General features: G+C 32.1%; 1 protein-coding gene across 1 annotated transcript; it reads right to left on the reverse strand.

Annotated features, from left to right (window-relative positions):
* Positions 1-10,130: 10,130 nt before the first annotated feature.
* On the reverse strand, positions 10,131-10,913 carry LOC110867258. The gene has a single exon (XM_022116382.1). It carries the CDS (start codon positions 10,911-10,913, stop codon positions 10,131-10,133), a length of 783 nt encoding a protein of 260 aa, XP_021972074.1.
* Between the last annotated feature and the right edge of the window lie 2,153 nt (positions 10,914-13,066).

Here is a 13,066-nt window from a genome sequence, read left to right on the forward strand (position 1 = left end):
GTATAGGTAGGGGTGTTCAAAATCGGATTATCTGGTTTTCGGATATCCGAAAAGCCGATATCCAAAAATTTCGGATAGTGAATATTAATATCCGAATAAATCGGTATCGGACGGAAATTGAAATCGGAAATTGCAAAGTATTTGGCTAACACCCAAACGTTTATTATTATTCAAGAAACTGACTCAAAACTGGAATTACAATCACTAATACCCAAAGCATGGTATTTATAATCTAAACACTCCTATTAGACTATAACTAGGATTGCTAATAAACCTATTATTTTGGACATGATAATTATCACTAAATAATTAAACCTAAACACGTTTAAATATTCTATAATTATCTACTCCATGTTTCCTCGCCTTGCACGCAAATGAATCTTCTTTTAATTCGAAATTTCCAACAAACTTGGTTAAGTATTAATGTTCTCAAGGTATTCAAAACTTAGTTTGCATCATGAATTTTGTTTATTTTTATATCTAATTAGATGGGTATAGGTAGGGGTGTTCAAAATCGGATTATCTGGTTTTCGGATATCCGAAAAGCCGATATCCAAAAATTTCGGATAGTGAATATTAATATCCGAATAAATCGGTATCAGACGGAAATTGAAATCGGAAATTGCAAAGTATTTGGCTAACACCCAAACGTTTATTATTATTCAAGAAACTGACTCAAAACTTGAATTACAATCACTAATACCCAAAGCATGGTATTTATAATCTAAACACTCCTATTAGACTATAACTAGGATTGCTAATAAACCTATTATTTTGGACATGATAATTATCACTAAATAATTAAACCTAAACACGTTTAAATATTCTATAATTATCTACTCCATGTTTCCTCGCCTTGCACGCAAAGAAATCTTCTTTTAATTCGAAATTTCCAACAAACTTGGTTAAGTATTAATGTTCTCAAGGTATTCAAAACTTAGTTTGCATCATGAATTTTGTTTATTTTTATATCTAATTAGATGGGTATAGGTAGGGGTGTTCAAAATCGGATTATCTGGTTTTCGGATATCCGAAAAGCCGATATCCAAAAATTTCGGATAGTGAATATTAATATCCGAATAAATCGGTATCGGACGGAAATTGAAATCGGAAATTGCAAAGTATTTGGCTAACACCCAAACGTTTATTATTATTCAAGAAACTGACTCAAAACTTGAATTACAATCACTAATACCCAAAGCATGGTATTTATAATCTAAACACTCCTATTAGACTATAACTAGGATTGCTAATAAACCTATTATTTTGGACATAATAATTCTCACTAAATAATTAAACCTAAACACGTTTAAATATTCTATAATTATCTACTCCATGTTTCCTCGCCTTGCACGCAAAGGAATCTTCTTTTAATTCGAAATTTCTAACAAACTTGGTTAAGTATTAATGTTCTCAAGGTATTCAAAACTTAGTTTGCATCATGAATTTTGTTTATTTTTATATCTAATTAGATGGGTATAGGTAGGGGTGTTCAAAATCGGATTATCTGGTTTTCGGATATCCGAAAAGCCGATATCCAAAAATTTCGGATAGTGAATATTAATATCCGAATAAATCGGTATCGGACGGAAATTGAAATCGGAAATTGCAAAGTATTTGGCTAACACCCAAACGTTTATTATTATTCAAGAAACTGACTCAAAACTTGAATTACAATCACTAATACCCAAAGCATGGTATTTATAATCTAAACACTCCTATTAGACTATAACTAGGATTGCTAATAAACCTATTATTTTGGACATGATAATTATCACTAAATAATTAAACCTAAACACGTTTAAATATTCTATAATTATCTACTCCATGTTTCCTCGCCTTGCACGCAAAGGAATCTTCTTTTAATTCGAAATTTCCAACAAACTTGGTTAAGTATTAATGTTCTCAAGGTATTCAAAACTTAGTTTGCATCATGAATTTTGTTTATTTTTATATCTAATTAGATGGGTATAGGTAGGGGTGTTCAAAATCGGATTATCTGGTTTTCGGATATCCGAAAAGCCGATATCCAAAAATTTCGGATAGTGAATATTAATATCCGAATAAATCGGTATCGGACGGAAATTGAAATCGGAAATTGCAAAGTATTTGGCTAACACCCAAACGTTTATTATTATTCAAGAAACTGACTCAAAACTTGAATTACAATCACTAATACCCAAAGCATGGTATTTATAATCTAAACACTCCTATTAGACTATAACTAGGATTGCTAATAAACCTATTATTTTGGACATGATAATTATCACTAAATAATTAAACCTAAACACGTTTAAATATTCTATAATTATCTACTCCATGTTTCCTCGCCTTGCACGCAAAGGAATCTTCTTTTAATTCGAAATTTCCAACAAACTTGGTTAAGTATTAATGTTCTCAAGGTATTCAAAACTTAGTTTGCATCATGAATTTTGTTTATTTTTATATCTAATTAGATGGGTATAGGTAGGGGTGTTCAAAATCGGATTATCTGGTTTTCGGATATCCGAAAAGCCGATATCCAAAAATTTCGGATAGTGAATATTAATATCCGAATAAATCGGTATCGGACGGAAATTGAAATCGGAAATTGCAAAGTATTTGGCTAACACCCAAACGTTTATTATTATTCAAGAAACTGACTCAAAACTTGAATTACAATCACTAATACCCAAAGCATGGTATTTATAATCTAAACACTCCTATTAGACTATAACTAGGATTGCTAATAAACCTATTATTTTGGACATGATAATTATCACTAAATAATTAAACCTAAACACGTTTAAATATTCTATAATTATCTACTCCATGTTTCCTCGCCTTGCACGCAAAGGAATCTTCTTTTAATTCGAAATTTCTAACAAACTTGGTTAAGTATTAATGTTCTCAAGGTATTCAAAACTTAGTTTGCATCATGAATTTTGTTTATTTTTATATCTAATTAGATGGGTATAGGTAGGGGTGTTCAAAATCGGATTATCTGGTTTTCGGATATCCGAAAAGCCGATATCCAAAAATTTCGGATAGTGAATATTAATATCCGAATAAATCGGTATCGGACGGAAATTGAAATCGGAAATTGCAAAGTATTTGGCTAACACCCAAACGTTTATTATTATTCAAGAAACTGACTCAAAACTTGAATTACAATCACTAATACCCAAAGCATGGTATTTATAATCTAAACACTCCTATTAGACTATAACTAGGATTGCTAATAAACCTATTATTTTGGACATGATAATTATCACTAAATAATTAAACCTAAACACGTTTAAATATTCTATAATTATCTACTCCATGTTTCCTCGCCTTGCACGCAAAGGAATCTTCTTTTAATTCGAAATTTCCAACAAACTTGGTTAAGTATTAATGTTCTCAAGGTATTCAAAACTTAGTTTGCATCATGAATTTTGTTTATTTTTATATCTAATTAGATGGGTATAGGTAGGGGTGTTCAAAATCGGATTATCTGGTTTTCGGATATCCGAAAAGCCGATATCCAAAAATTTCGGATAGTGAATATTAATATCCGAATAAATCGGTATCGGACGGAAATTGAAATCGGAAATTGCAAAGTATTTGGCTAACACCCAAACGTTTATTATTATTCAAGAAACTGACTCAAAACTTGAATTACAATCACTAATACCCAAAGCATGGTATTTATAATCTAAACACTCCTATTAGACTATAACTAGGATTGCTAATAAACCTATTATTTTGGACATGATAATTATCACTAAATAATTAAACCTAAACACGTTTAAATATTCTATAATTATCTACTCCATGTTTCCTCGCCTTGCACGCAAAGGAATCTTCTTTTAATTCGAAATTTCCAACAAACTTGGTTAAGTATTAATGTTCTCAAGGTATTCAAAACTTAGTTTGCATCATGAATTTTGTTTATTTTTATATCTAATTAGATGGGTATAGGTAGGGGTGTTCAAAATCGGATTATCTGGTTTTCGGATATCCGAAAAGCCGATATCCAAAAATTTCGGATAGTGAATATTAATATCCGAATAAATCGGTATCGGACGGAAATTGAAATCGGAAATTGCAAAGTATTTGGCTAACACCCAAACGTTTATTATTATTCAAGAAACTGACTCAAAACTTGAATTACAATCACTAATACCCAAAGCATGGTATTTATAATCTAAACACTCCTATTAGACTATAACTAGGATTGCTAATAAACCTATTATTTTGGACATGATAATTATCACTAAATAATTAAACCTAAACACGTTTAAATATTCTATAATTATCTACTCCATGTTTCCTCGCCTTGCACGCAAAGGAATCTTCTTTTAATTCGAAATTTCTAACAAACTTGGTTAAGTATTAATGTTCTCAAGGTATTCAAAACTTAGTTTGCATCATGAATTTTGTTTATTTTTATATCTAATTAGATGGGTATAGGTAGGGGTGTTCAAAATCGGATTATCTGGTTTTCGGATATCCGAAAAGCCGATATCCAAAAATTTCGGATAGTGAATATTAATATCCGAATAAATCGGTATCGGACGGAAATTGAAATCGGAAATTGCAAAGTATTTGGCTAACACCCAAACGTTTATTATTATTCAAGAAACTGACTCAAAACTTGAATTACAATCACTAATACCCAAAGCATGGTATTTATAATCTAAACACTCCTATTAGACTATAACTAGGATTGCTAATAAACCTATTATTTTGGACATGATAATTATCACTAAATAATTAAACCTAAACACGTTTAAATATTCTATAATTATCTACTCCATGTTTCCTCGCCTTGCACGCAAAGGAATCTTCTTTTAATTCGAAATTTCCAACAAACTTGGTTAAGTATTAATGTTCTCAAGGTATTCAAAACTTAGTTTGCATCATGAATTTTGTTTATTTTTATATCTAATTAGATGGGTATAGGTAGGGGTGTTCAAAATCGGATTATCTGGTTTTCGGATATCCGAAAAGCCGATATCCAAAAATTTCGGATAGTGAATATTAATATCCGAATAAATCGGTATCGGACGGAAATTGAAATCGGAAATTGCAAAGTATTTGGCTAACACCCAAACGTTTATTATTATTCAAGAAACTGACTCAACACTTGAATTACAATCACTAATACCCAAAGCATGGTATTTATAATCTAAACACTCCTATTAGACTATAACTAGGATTGCTAATAAACCTATTATTTTGGACATGATAATTATCACTAAATAATTAAACCTAAACACGTTTAAATATTCTATAATTATCTACTCCATGTTTCCTCGCCTTGCACGCAAAGGAATCTTCTTTTAATTCGAAATTTCCAACAAACTTGGTTAAGTATTAATGTTCTCAAGGTATTCAAAACTTAGTTTGCATCATGAATTTTGTTTATTTTTATATCTAATTAGATGGGTATAGGTAGGGGTGTTCAAAATCGGATTATCTGGTTTTCGGATATCCGAAAAGCCGATATCCAAAAATTTCGGATAGTGAATATTAATATCCGAATAAATCGGTATCGGACGGAAATTGAAATCGGAAATTGCAAAGTATTTGGCTAACACCCAAACGTTTATTATTATTCAAGAAACTGACTCAAAACTTGAATTACAATCACTAATACCCAAAGCATGGTATTTATAATCTAAACACTCCTATTAGACTATAACTAGGATTGCTAATAAACCTATTATTTTGGACATGATAATTATCACTAAATAATTAAACCTAAACACGTTTAAATATTCTATAATTATCTACTCCATGTTTCCTCGCCTTGCACGCAAAGGAATCTTCTTTTAATTCGAAATTTCTAACAAACTTGGTTAAGTATTAATGTTCTCAAGGTATTCAAAACTTAGTTTGCATCATGAATTTTGTTTATTTTTATATCTAATTAGATGGGTATAGGTAGGGGTGTTCAAAATCGGATTATCTGGTTTTCGGATATCCGAAAAGCCGATATCCAAAAATTTCGGATAGTGAATATTAATATCCGAATAAATCGGTATCGGACGGAAATTGAAATCGGAAATTGCAAAGTATTTGGCTAACACCCAAACGTTTATTATTATTCAAGAAACTGACTCAAAACTTGAATTACAATCACTAATACCCAAAGCATGGTATTTATAATCTAAACACTCCTATTAGACTATAACTAGGATTGCTAATAAACCTATTATTTTGGACATGATAATTATCACTAAATAATTAAACCTAAACACGTTTAAATATTCTATAATTATCTACTCCATGTTTCCTCGCCTTGCACGCAAAGGAATCTTCTTTTAATTCGAAATTTCCAACAAACTTGGTTAAGTATTAATGTTCTCAAGGTATTCAAAACTTAGTTTGCATCATGAATTTTGTTTATTTTTATATCTAATTAGATGGGTATAGGTAGGGGTGTTCAAAATCGGATTATCTGGTTTTCGGATATCCGAAAAGCCGATATCCAAAAATTTCGGATAGTGAATATTAATATCCGAATAAATCGGTATCGGACGGAAATTGAAATCGGAAATTGCAAAGTATTTGGCTAACACCCAAACGTTTATTATTATTCAAGAAACTGACTCAAAATTTGAATTACAATCACTAATACCCAAAGCATGGTATTTATAATCTAAACACTCCTATTAGACTATAACTAGGATTGCTAATAAACCTATTATTTTGGACATGATAATTATCACTAAATAATTAAACCTAAACACGTTTAAATATTCTATAATTATCTACTCCATGTTTCCTCGCCTTGCACGCAAAGGAATCTTCTTTTAATTCGAAATTTCCAACAAACTTGGTTAAGTATTAATGTTCTCAAGGTATTCAAAACTTAGTTTGCATCATGAATTTTGTTTATTTTTATATCTAATTAGATGGGTATAGGTAGGGGTGTTCAAAATCGGATTATCTGGTTTTCGGATATCCGAAAAGCCGATATCCAAAAATTTCGGATAGTGAATATTAATATCCGAATAAATCGGTATCGGACGGAAATTGAAATCGGAAATTGCAAAGTATTTGGCTAACACCCAAACGTTTATTATTATTCAAGAAACTGACTCAAAACTTGAATTACAATCACTAATACCCAAAGCATGGTATTTATAATCTAAACACTCTTATTAGACTATAACTAGGATTCCTAATAAACCTATTATTTTGGACATGATAATTATCACTAAATAATTAAACCTAAACACGTTTAAATATTCTATAATTATCTACTCCATGTTTCCTCGCCTTGCACGCAAAGGAATCTTCTTTTAATTCGAAATTTCCAACAAACTTGGTTAAGTATTAATGTTCTCAAGGTATTCAAAACTTAGTTTGCATCATGAATTTTGTTTATTTTTATATCTAATTAGATGGGTATAGGTAGGGGTGTTCAAAATCGGATTATCTGGTTTTCGGATATCCGAAAAGCCGATATCCAAAAATTTCGGATAGTGAATATTAATATCCGAATAAATCGGTATCGGACGGAAATTGAAATCGGAAATTGCAAAGTATTTGGCTAACACCCAAACGTTTATTATTATTCAAGAAACTGACTCAAAACTTGAATTACAATCACTAATACCCAAAGCATGGTATTTATAATCTAAACACTCCTATTAGACTATAACTAGGATTGCTAATAAACCTATTATTTTGGACATGATAATTATCACTAAATAATTAAACCTAAACACGTTTAAATATTCTATAATTATCTACTCCATGTTTCCTCGCCTTGCACGCAAAGGAATCTTCTTTTAATTCGAAATTTCCAACAAACTTGGTTAAGTATTAATGTTCTCAAGGTATTCAAAACTTAGTTTGCATCATGAATTTTGTTTATTTTTATATCTAATTAGATGGGTATAGGTAGGGGTGTTCAAAATCGGATTATCTGGTTTTCGGATATCCGAAAAGCCGATATCCAAAAATTTCGGATAGTGAATATTAATATCCGAATAAATCGGTATCGGACGGAAATTGAAATCGGAAATTGCAAAGTATTTGGCTAACACCCAAACGTTTATTATTATTCAAGAAACTGACTCAACACTTGAATTACAATCACTAATACCCAAAGCATGGTATTTATAATCTAAACACTCCTATTAGACTATAACTAGGATTGCTAATAAACCTATTATTTTGGACATGATAATTATCACTAAATAATTAAACCTAAACACGTTTAAATATTCTATAATTATCTACTCCATGTTTCCTCGCCTTGCACACAAAGGAATCTTCTTTTAATTCGAAATTTCCAACAAACTTGGTTAAGTATTAATGTTCTCAAGGTATTCAAAACTTAGTTTGCATCATGAATTTTGTTTATTTTTATATCTAATTAGATGGGTATAGGTAGGGGTGTTCAAAATCGGATTATCTGGTTTTCGGATATCCGAAAAGCCGATATCCAAAAATTTCGGATAGTGAATATTAATATCCGAATAAATCGGTATCGGACGGAAATTGAAATCGGAAATTGCAAAGTATTTGGCTAACACCCAAACGTTTATTATTATTCAAGAAACTGACTCAAAACTTGAATTACAATCACTAATACCCAAAGCATGGTATTTATAATCTAAACACTCCTATTAGACTATAACTAGGATTGCTAATAAACCTATTATTTTGGACATGATAATTATCACTAAATAATTAAACCTAAACACGTTTAAATATTCTATAATTATCTACTCCATGTTTCCTCGCCTTGCACGCAAAGGAATCTTCTTTTAATTCGAAATTTCCAACAAACTTGGTTAAGTATTAATGTTCTCAAGGTATTCAAAACTTAGTTTGTATCACGAATTTTGTTTATTTTTATATCTAATTAGATGGGTATAGGTAGGGGTGTTCAAAATCGGATTATCTGGTTTTCGGATATCCGAAAAGCCGATATCCAAAAATTTCGGATAGTGAATATTAATATCCGAATACATATTCGAAATTTCGGATATCTGATTTTCGAATACAGATTTGGATATCTAAATGGATATCTGAATTTATAAAATTCATATCAAAAAAATTGTTTTATATATAGATTAAAATTAAACATAAATTAAAATTTCCAAATTTACAACATTGAAAAAAAAACATTCATAAATCCACACCCAAATCCGATAATTTATTTATTTTTACAATATTTCAAACTATATATACTGCTCATAAAATTATATATATTTAAAAAAATTTGTTTTCGGATCTCGGATAATTCGATTATCCGAAATTTTTAGAAGTCAATATCCGATCCCGAATTGTCCGAATAAGTCTCCATGAATAAGTTCCAAGGCACGCGTTGCCCGGAACGACGCCGTCTTCGGAAAAGATTGTCTCGTATGCTTCCCGACTAGGCACGAATCACACATTTGATTTTCATGATTGATTTTTGGCATCCCCACGACCATATCTTTATTCACCATTTGTTTCATGGACTCGAAATTTAGGTGACCAAGTCTCGCGTGCCATAACCAATTTTCATTATCAATCCGAGCTTTCAAACAAACGGGTTTTCCAACTTTTAATTTAATCGTATAAAGACGATTTTTAGATCGAGTAACATTCATTAATACCTTGCCTTGAGCGTCACGCATTAATAAATAATCGTCTTTCATACGAATATCACATCCACACTCCGTTGCTTGACCGAGACTAATTATATTACTACGTAAACTAGGGATATAATAAATATCGGTCAATAACCTTTGCTCCCCCATTTTACCCAATAGTAATATAGACCCTTTCCCGCATATTTCGACTTGAGAACCATCCCTGAATTTAACTTTGCCACCAACACGCTTATTTAATTCAGAGAAAAAAGATATATTACCTGTCATATGGTTACTCGCACCATTATCCAAATACCACAAGTCTTTTTCTTCCGAACCGCTCTCGTAATTTTTTGGAATGACCTTTTCTTCATTCAAGTAAACGATTTCTTGAACATCTTGCACCATAAACAAAGACGGGTCAATTTATTCCGCATCGATCAAGTTTGCTTGTTTCTCTTTCTTTCGCTCTGGACATCAAGACGGACCGAATTTGTCGCATCGAAAGCATTAAACCTTCGAATAATCCTTCTTTCCTTGTTGTTTATCCCCTTCGTTGGACCCGTTTTATGACCCGCGATTTTGACCGGATTGGTTTCGACCGCGTCCACCACCACCACGTCCACGGTTCCAGCCTTTCCCGCGTCCCCTACTCGAATCGCGTGAAGTCTGTCTAGAACTTGAAGAGGCATTAGAATTATTAAACATTAGTTTTGTTTGAGTACCTTGATTATCCGACAACAATTCTTCATCTTTTATTCGTTCTTCATACGCCTTTATTCGACCAACAACATTGTCGAATGCGACTGTTTTTAGATCCACAAGTTGCTCAACTGAGGCTACCATATGGATGAACCGCCTTGGTAAACCACTAAGAAACTTTTTCACGATCCTTTGTTCCTCTATTATAGAACCGAGAGACGCCGCTTTTGAAGACATACCTGTTAACTGGCTAGAAAACTCATCAACTGTGCTAGAATCCTTCATCTTTAACGCCTCAAATTCTGACATGAGTGTCTGTAGTCTTGCTTCACGTACCCGATCGGCTCCCAGATGATGCGCTTTCAGTGCATCCCACATCTCTTTTGCCGTCTTCATATTACCAACTTGCAAGATCTGTTCTTCCGGTATGGATTGAAACAACAAGGCAACCGCCATATTGTTTTTCTTCACATCGGTTTCAGTTCCGGGTTCAATGGCCTCCCACACACCATGAACGTTAAAAATCGCACGGATACACAACACCCAAATAGTATAATTAACCTTATTCAACATCGGGCATTGAAGCGCTGTTGAATTTGGAACCGATTTCTCGGTATTCGAGCTGCTACCGCCATCACTTCCAACCATATTTTTCTTTCGTCGACTATACGTAAGATTAAACGGACCCGGTGTAACTGGTTCAGTCTCCTCCAGTCTACACGTTTACTTCCCGAATTCCACTTCTAACACGAACCCGAAAAATAAATAAAACTAATTTGTTTTGGACTTAATAAATAATCCAAAGCAAAGAATGTGATCTACTGTTCTCGAACAAAAGCACCACACTTTGGAATTAAATTGGACTTTTATGTATTCGATTTGGGCCTTTAACAACTGACCCAAAAAAAATCCAATGAAAACCCTTTGTTGCTTCCCCTTTAGTTCTGACGACAACAGAAACAAGAACGGCCTCCACGCTCAGCTTGTTTCCTCCTTCGATCCAGATCTTTTACGGGTAAGCAGCTGCAATCCGATTCTTTCTAACTCTGGCCGGCGTATTGCTTGGTTCTAGATCGGTTTGCGCAGGACAATCAACAGTTCAAAGAACTGCTTCCAACCTGCTTTCGATCAGACGACAGGAGAATCAACGGTTGCTTGAATCGTTTCCAACCTGCCGATCCTTGAACTCAAACTTCCGGCGAGTTACCCTTGATCCCAAACTCAATCGCAGGTACGTGATATCTCCCAGGTCGCTCTGATACCAATTCAAGATAAATCGGTATCGGACGGAAATTGAAATCGGAAATTTCAAAGTATTTGGCTAACACCCAAACGTTTATTATTATTATTCAAGAAACTGACTCAAAACTTGAATTACAATCACTAATACCCAAAGCATGGTATTTATAATCTAAACACTCCTATTAGACTATAACTAGGATTGCTAATAAACCTATTATTTTGGACATGATAATTATCACTAAATAATTAAACCTAAACACGTTTAAATATTCTATAATTATCTACTCCATGTTTCCTCGCCTTGCACGCAAAGGAATCTTCTTTTAATTCGAAATTTCCAACAAACTTGGTTAAGTATTAATGTTCTCAAGGTATTCAAAACTTAGTTTGCATCATGAATTTTGTTTATTTTTATATCTAATTAGATGGGTATAGGTAGGGGTGTTCAAAATCGGATTATCTGGTTTTCGGATATCCGAAAAGCCGATGTCCAAAAATTTCGGGTAGTGAATATTAATATCCGAATACATACTTGAAATTTCGGATATCTGATTTTCGAATACAAATTTGGATATCTAAATGGATATCTGAATTTATAAAATTCATATCAAAAAAATTGTTTTATATATAGATTAAAACTAAACATAAATTAAAATTTCCAAATTTACAACATTGAAAAAAAAAACATTCATAAATCCACACCCAAATCCGATAATTTATCTATTTTTACAATATTTCAAACTATATATACTGCTCATAAAATTATATATATTTAAAAAAATTTGTTTTCGGATCTCGGATAATTCGATTATCCGAAATTTTTAGAAGTCAATATCCGATCCCGAATTGGAAGATTCGAATTATCCGGTTTTCGGATATCTAAATTTTTTTTTGAACCTCGCTAGGTATAGGTGTACGGTATAAAGAAAATAAAAAAAACAAGAAGACAAAAAGCTTGAAAACAATTATTCCTTGGATGTGCTTGCTACAATTATTTGGATACACGAAAACAAAAGAAAAGGAGTTTGTAGGTTTTTGTGGGTTCTTGTGCCGACGCAAAAGAAGAAAACGAAGGAAATGAATTCAAAATTTTGGATTATCCGGTTTTTAGATATCTATTTTTTTTTTAACCTCGCTAGGTATAGGTATAGGGTATAAAGAAAATTAAAAAACAAAAAGACAAAAAGCTTGAAAACAATTATTCCTTGGATGTGCTTGCTACAATTATTTGAATACACTAAAACAAAAGAAAAGGAGTTTGAAGGTTTTTGTGGGTTCTTCTGCCGACGCAAAAGAAGAAAGCGAAGGAAAACGTGTGGGATTCATTCTTGGTTTTTTTGAAGAGTGAAAGACAGTAATTCTTTGTTATTATACCTTTTACTCATCTTCATTTATTTATTTATTTCATACACTTAAAATAATTTGTTTGTATGTCTCTAGTGTACGTGGTGATTATTGTATGTCTCTAGTTTACCTCGAGTAAACTCTATGCCCCTAAATATTAGTGATAGTGAATTTAAAGCGGCTATAGTAGTTGTATGGTTTTTGCTCTCATATTG

Source organism: Helianthus annuus, chromosome 7 (genome assembly GCF_002127325.2).
Source record: "Helianthus annuus cultivar XRQ/B chromosome 7, HanXRQr2.0-SUNRISE, whole genome shotgun sequence".
Lineage (NCBI taxonomy): Eukaryota > Viridiplantae > Streptophyta > Magnoliopsida > Asterales > Asteraceae > Helianthus > Helianthus annuus.

Coding starts and splice junctions, on each gene's coding strand:
- LOC110867258 (XM_022116382.1), bottom strand. CDS start 10,913: ATGGTTGGAAGTGATGGCGGTAGCAGCTCGAATACCGAGAAATCGGTT.